This window comes from Buceros rhinoceros, unplaced genomic scaffold (assembly GCF_000710305.1).
Source record: "Buceros rhinoceros silvestris isolate BGI_N320 unplaced genomic scaffold, ASM71030v1 scaffold17825, whole genome shotgun sequence".
In the NCBI taxonomy this organism is placed as follows: domain Eukaryota; kingdom Metazoa; phylum Chordata; class Aves; order Bucerotiformes; family Bucerotidae; genus Buceros; species Buceros rhinoceros.
This window is the reverse complement of record NW_010414041.1, coordinates 7475-22414: the sequence shown is the minus strand read 5'-3', so window position 1 is coordinate 22414 and position 14940 is coordinate 7475. Positions and strand designations below refer to the sequence as shown.

Sequence of the window (14940 nt, the reverse complement as noted above, 5' to 3'; positions counted from 1 at the left end):
AAACTGCATGAGAACCCCATTTGGCCCGCGCGTCCTGGCAGCCGAGGCACGGCTGCCCTGTTTCCTGCCAGCTGCTAAGACACCACCTTCTGCCGGTGCAGCTCCCTCAGCCACCACTCAGCTGCCTGCTGAGGCTTCACCTTAAACCAGCCCCTGGTACTGGGCTGCTGCTGCTCTTTGGGTTTTTCAGGTGAGAGTGTTTGCTTTGAGGCGCAGAAAACGGGAAGGGGAGAGGGTCTGTGGCTTGCCATGCCAGGTCTGAGCTGGCTGCCTTGGCCATATGCTTTTGGCCACTGCGCGAGAGGACACCGGGTCTTTGGCCTGGCCCTGCTGCTATTCTAAGGTGAGGAGTTTTAACTCTTGAGGGCAGTAGAAGTGGCTTCCAGACAGACACTAGCAGGGAGTATTTTCATCAAAGGTATTAGCAATATGTTGCCCTGGGTTGGGAAGGGGAGGGTGACACAGGAAGCCACTTGTGCAGTCCTGCGTTCACCCTGTCTGCAGCCTCCAGCTTCCCAGCAAACAACATCTGGGGCCCAGGCGAGCCCAACCAACAGAACACTCACAGCAGAAACCCCTGTGGTTCTCTGGGGCAGAACAGAAACTTTTCACGGGGCAGCTGCTCTTCTGTCCAAACCAGCAGTACCTCATAAACTCTCCGGTTTGTTCTCTGCTCCCACCTTTTCAACTGCAGCGTAACGGCTGGCCAGATGCTTCCGTAAATCGGCGATATGGTGGTCGCACTTCTTCATGTCTTTCTTAAAGTTCTCTCGGAAGTTGAGCAGGGGTTTCTCTACCTCACTCTGAAGCTGGTAACGAAAACAAAGGAAGAAATGGCAATGATGAGGAGCGGGCAGTGGTTCCTGGCTCTTCTGCTGAGCAGAGCTCAGGACAGAGAGGAAATGATGGGCACGCGTCAGCCAAAGGCAATGTCAAACAGCAACACTTCTCTTCCCCACGAGAGCTCAGAGCGAAGCTTCCACAAAATCCAGCTCTTCACAAACAGCTCTGTAAGGGAATATTTTCTGAAGGCCAGCAATCTCGTCTTCCTCTCTCCCCAGTATATGCCTCTCCTTAAACGAGATCAGGCTGCAGGCAGTAGCCAGAGCGCTCCCTGAGGTTCCCATTCTGGCCTAACTGATGCAATTTGTTTAAAACCCCCAAAATTCACAAATTAAAGCTGCTAACCCTGGCTGCAAGAAGGGGAGTCAGTGGCCCGTGGTGACACGTCCGCGCTTGCTGTACAGCGAAAAGAGATCCAGTAAGGGCACACTGTACTTATTTCTCTCAAGTACAAGGGAGGCTAAAGAAAAGCCTGAGTGTTCTGCTGAAACTCTTTAGGCAGTAGCAAGGAACCACCGGAATGAACTCAGGAGGGATCCATCAGGCACACGTGCCTTACCTCTTACAAGCGCATGGCGTTTGCACCACATTGCTCTTTTAGAAAAGGTGGTCTGAAGGGATACAGGTATTTCACCTCCCCAGAAGAAGGCAAACTCTTCTTTTGTATTGTCCATCCCATAGGGATGCTGGACTTGGTCAGGTGAGTTAGCTCTGTTGTCACCTAAGATGGTCCACACTGGAGCAGTATCAAGTAGTCCCCGAAACCAAGTGCTTTCAGCCTTTCTCCAGTGCTATTTTAACGGAGAAGGAAACTTCCTTCGAGCTCAGTGCAGCCTTTTAATGCAGAGAGGCTACAAAGAGAGATCAGTCCCTTGAGAGGTTACACCAGCCTAAAGCAGAGCTCGTTTAGGCAGATGAAGCCTGGCACCATAGTGATCTAACGTGGCCTACAGCTGTCTGAAGGTCAGATGCAAGGGTAGAAGAGCCAAATTCTTCTTTGTACGGCCAGGCAATGTCACGACAGACAACGGAGCTTTGGGAGGTTCAGGTTGAGTATAATTTGGAAAAAAAAAAAAAAAAAGTCACCAGAATGGTAGCTGGGCACTGCAACAGGCTGACCAGAGAAATCTCTGTCCTTAAAGATATTCAAGACTCTGCTACACAGAGATGCAGTTGACTGGATCTACTGCAGGTGACAGTCCTGCCCAGACTGGGGGTGTGGAGTAGGAAATTCTGGACAGTATTTTTATGACAATCTCGTCAGGGTGGCCCCAGGAAAGCTAATGAAGACCTGCTCACCGCTCCGTGTCCAGCACGGTTACACGAGCTCTCTCAAGGCTGAGGTACAAACTGACAGCTGTGCCAGGAGCATTGTCAATGCTGAATGAAACCAGAACTGGGACAGGGAGAAGTTCAGGAGGGCTTCAGTGAACTCCAGAGGCAGTAGATTACAAGTGACAGAGCTGTCTGTGCCCAGCGGAGCATGAAGCAGCCAAATAGTCTGCGTGCCCTTCAGACTGCTCCGTCATAAACAGATTAACCTGCTTAAACAACCCCAAAGGAGTCACTTATCCTCCAGGGAAGAGGTGGCAACCTGACCTAGCTGACATAAGCAGGCATTGCTCTGAAAATCCTTATAAAAACTCCAGGGCCAGGGACACACCAGTCAGGAGGGGGTTCCACTTGCCTAGTAGAAAGTAAAGATGGTTGTTTACTTCACATGGTTTATAATGGGACGGGAAATTCCGAGATCCTGATAAAGATGGGAAATGCATCACCAGGAGGCTCAAACTGGAAACAAGGCAACTGCTTTCTCCAGTTTGGTGTTCTGGGAATCGAAGAGGTGGACTTCCCAGCAAAGACAGTCAGCTCTCCTCTCGCATCATTATCCAGCTCGAGCTTCCCTCTCGCAGGAGGTACCACAGGTAACAAAACGGACTCACGGGTGAATGACCCAGGCTTTAAACGTCACGGAAGTTGTTCAGTGTCTTCAAGGCTGGCGTTTAGTGAGGGCTTTTGGTGTGCTCTGCCCTGCACTGGCTGCTCGTGCCAGCACCAGCTGGTTTTGTTCGACTATCAGCAAGAAATACGACTACTTCTAAGAATAACTCCTCTGAAGGCAATGGCAATAAGCAATATCTTTAAGAACATTCTGTGTTAATAAAAGGAAGCCACAACTAGGAACTCCCAAGGCAGGTACGGGAACAGAGGGGAGAGTTCAGCGGATGTCACAGAACCCCTAAACGTCGCCTGCCTACAGGCACACACCACTCCGGGGGGCATTTCTTCCTCTTGGAAAACAACAGAGCAGGACAATGGGGAGCAAAAAGTATTTCACTAATAACAGCCCTGGAGTAGAAGTTTGAAGCAGAGCAGCAGGTTACCACGGCAGCAGCTGGTTGCCTCAGTAACCTCTGCATAATTGCTTACAAACCGTGCGCAGCTATAATTTTCCTCCGGAACATGGCTGCTGTGATGAGGTATCTGCCACTCTACTGAACTTGGTCACCCACAGAGGTTCACATAATGTAACAGGACGCAGGATTCTGCCGCGAGTGGTGGAAAACACAGATAAATACCACAATTTGTACAAGAAATCTCCTTGGGCATCACCGGAGGGAAGATCCAAAAATAACACCAAGTGAGTTCCCCATGCACTTTTCAGGAAGGCTGATGATACGAAGAACTCAGAGCCCTGGTTTTCCTCCTTCCAGACAGATACAGGGGATTCTTGCGGAGCAGGCAAATATTATTTTTTATTTCTTCCTCTACAGAGCAATCTGTACAAGCTCCAGGTACATTTACCTGAACAGGCTGGAACATAGAGCCTGAGGTGAATAACCTCTAGAAGCAGTTTTCCTTCCTTTTAATGAAAAATCAAAGATAGATGAGTTTTAACATACTCAGCAGGTAGACTAAATAAAGTATGATTTTGGCAGGAAGCATGGACAGAGTTGCAGTATGTTTGTTTACCAAACTGGGACCGTACGCATGTGGATTTTCCCCACTAACAAGCACTCAAGAGAGCTCCACATCACTAACAAGGGCAACAATCTTTGCAAGAGGAAGAGCTACTTACCTTCGACGAAAACTTGAGATGAACCTCTGCTTCATCAGCTAGGCTCTTCTTCAGCTGTGCCCAAGCCTCTCCTAGGGTGCTGAAAGAAGAGAGCGACAGAGATCAGTGCCCGGATCCTGCACTCCCTCCCGGTGAGGCTTCCCGGACAGATGTGGTGCAGTGCTGGGCGCCGCGTCCTGCTTGGCAAAGTCAGGGAAAAGGGAGGGCTGAAGCCTGAGAAGATAACCCGCCTCTGTGACCAAGGCAGAATTCTAGGCACTGTATGAGCAGATCTTTGACAACACGGTTCACAACGACCTCCAGAGAGATGCCACAGTCTCTGTAAGCAAGACACTTCAGTGTCTTCTCCTCACCGTAACAAAGTCCTTCTCTAATCCTCAAAATAAACCTTTGCCAATGCAGCTTTTCCACTGCCTCTTTTACTTTACACCCTACTTTTGGTGAACAGATTATTCTACTTCTCGGAGAAGTCTTTCTGTATTGGAAAATTACTCCACCTTCCTTTGCCTTCAGACAAATTACTTACTAGATGTTGGCAGTTTGGGTACGCTCCTCTAGACCCTCTCCAACAGCCTGGATTCCTCTTAAAGCATCATAATCAAACCTGCACCTCAGAGGTCTCCCAGTCGCTCAACTGGTAACAGATTATTTTGTAGCAGACCCCCCTGCTTCCACAGATCTCAGTCTGATTGCTTTTTTAGACAACGGCAAGAAGTTGTTGATGAATAAGCTTGTGATTCACTGCAGCCAGATCCTTCTCCCACCAACTGTTATGTAACTGTATCTTTCACATCTTGGGCAAGTACAAAACCTGCAGCTTCATTTTTTTCAGTTAATTTCTCTAGTTTAACTAATTCCAAATTGCAACCTCTTCTTCAGACGGTACACACCATCCCTCTGGCTTTGTCCCATCTCTGATTACAGTACTCCCGTCATTTATTCTATCAAAGGCCATTAACAGAAACACAGAAAAAAGCTGGACTTGAGACAAACCCGGTGGGTCTCCCTCCACGGCTACTTTCTGCACCTCACTGTTGGTGAGTAGTGAATATGGTTTCTTACCCAGTTTTGCACCTCAGGCTTTATCTAGGCCATGTTTCTCTTGCCTGCCTACAAGACTCTCCCGCTGCAAAAAGCTCCGCTGAATTAAGCGCTCTGATGCTGACTTCTGTTGTTCCATCACCAGAGGGATTACAGTTGCTTTGACGTTGTTTGTTCTGTACGCGTCCACAATAACTGCTCATCACATTAGATCTTCACTAAGTGCTTCTAGAAAGCTTGATGGTTAATTCTACCCCTCTGCAGAGGTTACATAAAGGTGAGTGATCTACAGTTTCCCGGCTCCTCCTCCTCTCTCTCTCTGACCCCCTTTCCAAAGACGGTCATATCTGCCCCTTCCTGACAGCCTGAAAAACTGCCCGTCACCTGCAGTTTCAAAAAAACGATCAGTAATCTCTGCCACTGCTCCAACGAGTTGACTCCTCAAGTATGGTGATCAGCACAACTAACCCTGGGATGGTTTCACCTACGTAAGTGCTCCCAAGTCTACCGCTTCCCTAGTCTCACCCAGAGGTACCCTCCCACTGTCCAGTTCTCACTGGCAATAACACTTATATGTTCTCTTTAAGAAAAGAAGGTATTTCAGCCTGCTAAATGTCCTCTGCAGCTCTTGTCCAGCTACAATGAGTCAAGTGACCACGTACTGTACCACCACCTCCTGTGAACATTCAGAAGCACTTTACTCACAGCAACTTGGACAGGCCCATCCCAATACCAGAAATCAATCCCACCTCCTCACCCTTGTGTCCCACTCACATACATGATGGTGAGTCTTCTTACCACCAGAGGAGGGCAGAGGACTCTGGAGGGACCCCCCACACTTTGTGTCAATTCCACAGACTGCTGGAAAATGCTCTGTGGAGTACGAAACCACAGCGGTAACTGGTGTGTTCACAGAGTAGTTCATAGGGTCCCCCAATTCTCACCTTCTCAGGAATGAGAGGAAGACCCTGGCGAATGTTTGCATTGAGAGTGCTAGGCTGCAGTCCCACTTCTGGCTCCTTCAAACCCTCCTGTTGGCTGCTCTTCCTCCCTCAGTTTTTTACATGAAATTTTTCCTCTTCCTGGGCCTCACCAATTCCCAGGATCTTCTCACTCACAGCCTCTTCCTGGCCCTAACCAGGGTGGCCACCACAGCACCAGGAGGATAAAGAACAACAGGACCTCCTTCCATTCCCTTACCTCACCACCCCTCCAGGTAGAGCACCACCGGACAGTGTTGCTAGCTCCCTACACTCTGCTTCGAGCCCCCTTCAAGTTCCCTACCCTCGACATTTCTTATGCTTCGGTCCCCACTCCCTCTCTTTTCATCTACTCTCCACAGTTTCCATCCCCTTTATTTTTTCAGGCATTCACCCCTTCTCCTATTGGGGGTAGGAGAAGGTGGGAGAAGGATGTGGAAGAAAGTGGTTTTAGCTTTGCAAGGAGCAGGTTAACAGCCACCCCTAAAGGGGAAAGAAGAACAGAAACCATTGCCAGTGTAAGTGCTTTGAGAAGTGACAGCCTGGTTAGCCCCTCACAATGTCTGTCCTTGCCTTCTGCAAGCTGAGCAAACACCTCGTGAAGCTTCACTGCTGGTAGAAGCACGCTGTGTCAGAACTAGGGCGAGGACAGTCATTTCCAACCTTTGCTTTCAGTGCTTAGAGCGTTTGTGCTGGAACAGGTAGAGCTACCAACCTCGACTTCTTCAGGAGCAGTCTCTGCATTTCTGGAGATCTGCACTCCAGTCTGGAGAGCGCTGCCTAATACCTTCTTAATAGCTTCCAAAGCGTGAACCTGCTGTAAATAAGGGACAACCTGCTGCCCTTCTTGAAGGGCCGGATCCATGATGAAAAAAGACTTCTTCATCCTCCCTCTGTCTATGCTGTCCCAATTCTACCAGCCTGACCTTAGAGATCCGCTTTCAGCAGTGAATATATTCCATATATTTTTCCACATTTAAAGTAATTTAGTACTAATACATGCTAATCCCTCAAGGAACTAGTGCTGGCTAGAACAAGGAAGCACAAATACACTATTTATACACACATTCCTTCCAAAACGTTTACCGTGAGTATCTTCAAAGGAAAAACACTCCGGAGCAATTCTCTCTTCCCCAACACACCCAGGATGCTCAGCTGAGTAAACCTCTGCTCAATGGGAGAGCTCAGGAAAAACACATCTACCTGCAGAGGAGGAATGCCTTTTATGTTAAAATTCTTGTCTTCTGCAAAAGTCACCGAGACACACTTACCCTTCCTCCTGAGCAGCCAAGGAATTCTGAGACAGTTTGGACAGGTTCTTAGCATATTCCTCCTCAATCTTTATCCTACACTCACACACACACAGAGAAAATAAAAAGACAGCAGTAAGGAAGCGTTAAAGCAGGAACCCACACACATAATTTAAAGAAATTCTCCGCATTTTAACAGATCTTGCCATGGGAATTTTCCTCTCAGTCTCCAGAGCTTGGCAGCACCAGTTTCAGGATCCATCTCTCCCCTCCACACGCTAAAAATGCAGTGGCAAGAGCCGGGATATACAGAGGACAGCGTGTGTGATAAAAATAGAAGGAAAAGCTACCGTTTGGAGAGCAAATAACAAGGACAAAGTGTTTCTACTGTGCAACATGGACTGTCTGCAAAACTGGGCTCACTTGAGAATGGCACCCTACGTGCAAAGCCACTGGCTCTGATGGAAGTGCTCCTCACTGGTCCCAGCTTCGGCCCAGCCCTGGGATTTCACGTGTTACTTGTACTGCAGATGGACGGTTCTACCAACAGGGCAGGCTGCCTGGCAAGGAGGAATAACAACAAAAAGGAACAATAAAAAGGCGAATTGATTATTGCTTAAGAGCCCCAATCATAGGACATAAATTGTTCCACTCCAGCCTGGTGTCCTGTCACCATCTGTGGCCAGGACAGCTTGAACACCTCAAAACAGGCTAAAAAACAAGATGAAGATATACCTCAAAAAGGGCAAAAAGCACCTCCCGGCCCTGGCCGATACAAACACGCTGCAAACTCTGGGCTGGGCTGACTCTGAAACACCAACACGTCCGTACCCAGGGACTCCTCTGCCCTGTGAGCCCACCTCCAGAGACCCACACAGCTGTTTCATGGTCACTCCACCTTCAGACCAAAAAACCCCTCAAGTTTCTTGTTCCCACCGAGGGTTTGGAAACTTTCAGGATTTCACTCCCCACGTAGTCAAAAGCTTCACAGACTACGGGTGCACTTTGACCCGTGCTCTCTTGACTTGATTAGTTCTATTTGCTCTTTGGGCATCTATTCACTGCTCTCTTTACGCTTTTTTTTTTGAAATAGAGCACTTTGTGTGCCCACACTCCAATAGTTTCAGTCACGCCACGTTATAATGAAGGAAAACCAGAAAGCTACAAAGGGAAGCAAAGATGATCTGATGTGACTACCATGGCAGAAGAAACCAAATAGATTAAGACAACGTGGGGAGCAAGGAGAGAAGGTGATAGAGGGTATCTGACAGACAGCCACACCACTGCCGCTGTGTGAAGACACTGACTGCCAGTCTTTCCACGTGATTTCTACCAATTAGGAGGCGACAATGGAATTCTCAGACCACAGAAGCTTAATGACTTTTTCTGGAGTGCATAAATCAGTGCAGTGGTCAAAAATACAAAAAGACTCAGAAGGATTAGACAAAAAGGGGAAGAAGTTTACAAGTATCCGCTGAAAATGGCAGACCTTAGGCACACTCTGGCTCTGGACGTCCCCAAAGCTCTGCTCTGGCTGGGAGGACAGAGCCTCTCTTGCTCTTCCCCTCTCCTGTACTCAGCAGTGTCACTGAAGTCAGTGGGACAGACCGACCTTCACCACACTCACCGCAGCCGTTCTCCTGTTTGTGTTCCTTTTCAGGTAGCTAAATAATCTGCTGTTTCTTGCAAATTTTCTAAGCACAGCCCAGCTCAATTAAAAAACGAGGGCCAAAGCCTCAGACAGTGCTCTTGTATGAATTAAAAACTCTGCCGCTTCTCCTCGGAGCGGCTGATGCTATTCAGGGCAGTCTGCGGATTTTCTTGGCTCTTCTGCAGCGCTCACTTGAATGAAAATGCTGGACCATATTTTCACTTTTGATGTAAAGTAACTCTTTCCTTCTTTCACACCCACACCCTTGATCTTTCAGTTCAGTCAACTTACTAATTATTTTCCTCTTTTTCTTGAGGTCTGTCTTATTAAAATTCAAAGTCTTATTATAACCCTGCCTTTGTCAACAAGAACTGAATGAACACGTAATTGCTCAGTCTAGGATTGCTATTTACAAGTAGCTCCTCTAAAAGCATCTACCTGATAAACTAAATTTCAGTTGGTGTTGCTCCTTGTTGGCTATTTGAAGAAGAAATCTGGTTATCGTGCCTCATCCCAGCTTCCTGTTCAAGGCTGCTTTTACAGCTGCCTGATCCTCCCCTCCAGACGGCTGGCTGCACCGATGGAGAGAGCTTTTCTGGACATGAAAACCTCAAATTAAACGTGCTCTTGTATTTGCTGAGCCACCTGATGGCTATCAGGACACTCTTATCTGTATTTCTTTCCTCTTATCTGGGAATATAAAGGCTCCTCTGATGGCCTGAGCTCTCACTTCCATGAAGAACCTCTCCAGCTCAGCATTGTCCTCCTCCTTTTCCACGCAGAGCAATGCTGAATCATTTGTTCTGAACAGAAGAAAAATCTATTCATGTTTTTCTAACTCCCATCTAGATCATCTTCACACTCAGTCCCAAACCATGTTTCCAGCATACAGCGAATCTTCACTATCTTTTCTTCTACAACATGCCTCTGCTGAGGACATGAACATGCCTCTTCCAGTGTCTCAGCTGACCTCTCCTTGCTCTCTCATTTCACACTCACTTCACCTCTCTCTTGAACGCTCCTTTCTTTTCTTTCTGTCAGATATCACTAAGTGTTAACTTCCTCTGCAGCATCTCTCCTCTTTTCCCTGGCCACGGCTATCACAATTCTGCTTGCCTCCTCCTCATCTTCTACCTTCACAAGACTACTTCTCGGCTGTATTTTTTCTTTGCCAGCTGGTCCTTTCTTCTGCCTGTGCCTTCTGCTCCTGTTCACGCGCCAGAGGCACTCTCGGACTGTCTTTTGTCAAAGGCAGTAGGAACCACAGAGGGATGCTGGGCGCTCTGCACCTCCTCTACTAGGCATCTTTACTGCCTGTGCTACACTTGGCATTTCTCCACTGCTGCCATATCCCTCGTACTAAAAACGAGGCAAGAGGAGAAAGAAAACAAACCCCATATGAAAGCAGTGAAAGTTCTACCCAGCTGAACTGTCTCCCAACCACCACCAGAGGTGCCTGTTTGTTGCTTCCCCCTCTACCGATTTACATCAGCACAGCCCCATGGTGTCTGCAGGAAGACACTACCAACTCAGCAGCAAGCACCAACACAGAGTCAGTAACAGGAAAACAGCTCCTTCAACTAGTGCAGTTGCCTCCAGGGGTGAAGACCCAGCAGTGTGCTCTGCCTTCCTCCTGGGAGGAAATGCTGCTTGTTCCCTATGGGCTCTTCTCAAGTTTTGAGTCATCCTCAAAATGATTTACACTGGCCTGGAGAGATGACAAGCGATTTCAAGTAATGGTGACACTACTTATGAGTAATGATGTCACATCAACTCCTGTACATGGCTGAACTGAGCATCTATCAACTGCTTGTTTGGTGCTCAGTGCGTTTCCACATCAGCAGAGCAACGCGCCACGAATAGTGCTGCGGCATCTTCTGGTGGTGACACCTGCCCTTCTGACCTGGGGTTCGCTCTAAATATCTGCATGTGTAGCTTAGCTCCGGATTAAGGCGAGGTCCCCAGTGATGTCTTTTTACATCTTCCTCTAGGAAACTGTGCCTATGCTCCATGTTGACAAACTGCTTCTCTATTTTTCAGGCAAAATATTTCCTTTCTAAATATCACGTCTACTCTGGTTTTTCCACGTTTTTCCACATTTTTTCCTTGAATCCACAGCTTGAAACCCTCTTGGTTCCCCCTGTCTGAGTGGACAGCCTGCATGCCATATGACTGAGACAGGCACAGCGGGAAAGACAAGTGAGAGCTGGGGAAGCCTGGAGTGTGGATGGACATTAAAGAAATATTACATGTTCTGTAAGAACTGGTAGCAGATCTTTTATGCAGTTTAAACCACGTCATTAATCTACCAAAAGAATATTCAAATCAAGAAAAAAAATATTGCCATAATAGTTAATTTGATAGGACAGTGCTAATTACCTTTCTCGAACAAACTCTGCCATTTCTTTCTGCATTTGTTTCCCTTTAAGTTGCTTCTGAAGAAGAATTTCGAATCCCGACACTGTATTGTTCCCTTGTGAATCCTTCTTATCAGCCTGGAAGTAAAAAGGAATTTCAGCAAAAAGATAGAGAGACCAAAAGCAGAGACACGCGGTTCCCAGCGGCGATGCCCACGGAGCCCGGGCAGCAGCGGTGCCGGAGGAGCCTTCTCTGGTAACAGCTGGTGGCTGCAGCTCCTCAGCCTCTCTGAGGAACAGTCCAACGCTTTCCCTCTCCCCCTCCTTTGTCATTAATAAAAGGAAGGTTTACAGTTATCTTTAGCTAGCACAAGATTACGCTGGGGCCAAAGCAGCAGCCTTGCCTTCCCTTCTTGCCCACAGTCTTTCATATCTGATAACCCGTGGGCTGGCTCGGGCAAGCGTGAGCCCTGTCACCGCCCCCTGCCAAGAGAAGGGATCCTGGAGCCCGCCCGAGGGAACTGCTGGGGCAGAGGGCAGGATGCTGCTCCCTACACCGCCCTTTCCACCCTTTGCTCCACTGACTTCAGGGTTGCTACAAGGACCAACACACACTTCTCTCTGCTCTTTTCTCTTTCCTTTCTCTGCTTTTTCCTATTTCAGAATTTCATTTCCCACCCTCTTCCAGCCAACAGCCCCCAAGACGCTACCCTAAGGTCTACAGGTGTTGCCCCAGCACCCTGAGTGCTGCACATCTGCATGAAGCAAAATGTCACATTAATCAAAGTGTGGGACTGGTAAGAGGCCACACCAGGCACTGGGCAGCTGAGACAGCGGGAGGAGCGGAGCTGGTTGAAGAAGAGTGAGGCATGGGCAGACCATGGATGACACCACCAAACAAGAGCAAAGTCCTGGGTGTGCAGTTATGGGAGGAGAAGAGTTTGCAGGAGAAAGCAGCTTTAGGTGGAATTTCACCGAGAGCAAGAAGTGACCAAGCCCACGGAGCCATGCAGTGGCCAAGCCCAAATGGAAAGCACCAAGCAAGGCAGCAACTTCTGTAAGACACGTGCAAAAATCAAGCCTATACATCATTAAAGATTTACTGCTTGTGGGGATCAGAAGACTGGAATAAACTGAAGAAGTTTTGATGGTTTGGTGACACGACCATTTGCAACGATGTCACTGCAAGTTATTGCCATTAGTCCTTGCACCAACACTGAGCATGCACGAGGTGAAGGGCTGCTGTGCCGCCAACAGACACACCTTTGTTTTTAAATGTTAAAGCTTCAGTAACCGATACTGAAAACATGCGTGAAACGGGTATAGCTGGGGCAGTATTCTCCCCACTCCCCAAAAAACAGGTTTCCAGGGGAAGATTTCTCCTATCAGCTCCACACTTGGACTACTGCATCATGTGAATCTGATTCAGGATGCTGAAAGCAGAGCTGAGCACGAGAGACCACACACCGAAACAGCCACTGCGACGTCCCAGGCTGTGAGCTGTGTAAAACTACTCAGTTTAAGAGCACCACCAGGCCTGTCCTTCCCAGACCTCCTCCTTGGACAAAGGCATTTATCATCTGGCCTCCAGAATAGCCCAGGGGAGCGAGTCTTACAATTTAACACAAGTTCGTACCTCTCTGCTTGTTTTAAACGTGATACCCTTGGTTTCCCTGGGCATCCCTCGCCCTCGTGCTCGGGAATCACCGAATCGATACTCCCTGACCCGCAGCTCCTGCTGCACAGCCCTTTGGGATGAGGAGTTCTGAGATGTGTAGTTTGTCCTACACAGTCCCCATTTTCTGATCAAAAAAAAATCCTAACCGCTGACCTCACCTTTCTGGACACTCCTCTGGCACCTGCCCACATCTCAGGCTGGTGAGACCGTTCCCACCCTGTTGTCTCCTCAGCGGTCTCCTCAGCCTCGCTGCATTTCAGCCCGAGCTCTCCTTTAGCTCCTACCACAAATCAAGCTGTTTGTTCCACTTTTTCGGAAGCTCCGGCACCGCAATATGGCATGTGGCTGGCTGCCTACTTACCCAGAAATAATCACAGTAGCTCCACTCCGAAGGCTTCAGCAACTGCTGCTCTGGCATTACGTCAGGGTGGGGGAAAGTCACACAGTTTATCTGTGAAAAAAAGCAAAAGGGAGTTAGAAGGTAAGGAAATTTAGTTGTTGATCAGAAATATGCAAATGGAAGGTTATACACACGCGCTTTCAATCAGAAAATCTACCGTGAATGCGTGTCAGTGAAGAAAAATTGGTTGTTGCATAGAAACAGCAGTGAAGTATTCCCAGAAAGCTTCTCTGAGCAAGCAGGAGCGTTGGCTCAGAGCAAAATAAACTCCCCATTTCACAGGAGGAAAACCTGCTCCATTGGGAAAGCGCCATAGAGGGTGTTCTCCCAGATCCCTAACAAACCAGGTGAAAATCCTGACATGACATACCCTGAGCATGCCACAAGCACCAGAAATAATACCAGAAGCTGCAGAGAGCACTAAGGTGCTGTGGACTCATCATCATCGTCTCTTACAAGCTTACAAGAAGAGCGTTATTTTTTCAGTGCAAAGCCCTTCCATCCATCCCAGAAACCTTCTCAGATGCAGGTGATGCTCCCTGCAAAAAGGAATGGGGGGTCCCTCAAGTCCGTTTTCAGCGCACGAACCCCACGGCGCTCTGAGAGACCCCATCACACCGTCATTCAACAACAGCAAAACGTAGAAGTGCTCACTAGGTAACTGCAGAAAATGTAGCCTGGTAAGAGCCCTGTGGAGGAGAAGAGCCTGACAGCTACTGCAGGACGTGCTGCAGTTAAGCCCTTCAGGGGAAGCCTCAGTACGAGTCTGAGCTCACGGCCAGCACGTCGCGCCTGCTGGGCCCCCACGCCGCAGCAGCCCCCTCCGCACAGCCGCGGTTCATGGGACGCTCGGAGCACTTGAGCGTTCATCAAGGAACCGGCAGAAAGTGGAGCTGGAAGCCTCACAGCTGTAGCTGTACAGCTTGGGGGGGGTTTTCCTTCGGAAGGGTTCATGTTCACAGAACTCCAGAGCTGGGGCTGTGGGCAGGCTCAGCCCAGCTGCCCGGGCAGGCCTAGAGCGGCGCTTACACACAGCGAATCTGCCGGTGGGCTATTCAGTGGGGATCAAAACCGACAGGCAATGTGCTGCAAAGTGCTGACAGCGTAAAACCCCCCTGCCAGAGCAGGGCAGACAAAGCCTTTAGCTGATACAACGCTGTTCCTACAACCCACGCTAGCGCTGCTGCTCTCTGGCCAGGCTGAAGCTTCAGCTGTCCTGCCTGGAACACAAGAGCTCTCTCCATCCCCTTCTCCCCCACTCTGTCCAGACCCTGCCAAGTCCCCTTCAAAGTGGGCTGCGGACCCTGTACCTACGGGGTCTGTGGCGGGCAGACAAAGCCTTTAGCTGATACAACGCTGTTCCTACAACCCACGCTAGCGCTGCTGCTCTCTGGCCAGGCTGAAGCTTCAGCTGTCCTGCCTGGAACACAAGAGCTCTCTCCATCCCCTTCTCCCCCACTCTGTCCAGACCCTGCCAAGTCCCCTTCAAAGTGGGCTGCGGACCCTGTACCTACGGGGTCTGTGGCTGTCACCTCAGCCAAGTCCTAAACCATGCACCTTCCCTTCCAGCTTTCTGCCAGGTCCCATCACACTTCAGTCTGACCCGCAGGAGATGGAGACCTGGATTGTCACTTCACCAGCGCTTGGCAGGCAGCAGCCGT

At 49.0% G+C, this 14940-nt stretch overlaps 1 protein-coding gene across 1 annotated transcript in view; it reads right to left on the bottom strand.

Moving 5' to 3' along the window:
• The window catches only part of GAS7 (growth arrest-specific 7), a gene marked incomplete at its 5' end in the record, with an annotated part of 19260 nt that extends 5930 nt beyond the window's left edge, over positions 1-13330 (bottom strand). The window contains 5 exons of the mRNA XM_010136970.1: positions 681-809; positions 3923-4001; positions 7215-7289; positions 11224-11339; positions 13241-13330. Of these exons, the coding sequence (XP_010135272.1) occupies positions 681-809; positions 3923-4001; positions 7215-7289; positions 11224-11339; positions 13241-13330 (489 nt within the window). The remainder of the gene's footprint in view (positions 1-680; positions 810-3922; positions 4002-7214; positions 7290-11223; positions 11340-13240) is intronic.
• Positions 13331-14940: the final 1610 nt, after the last annotated feature.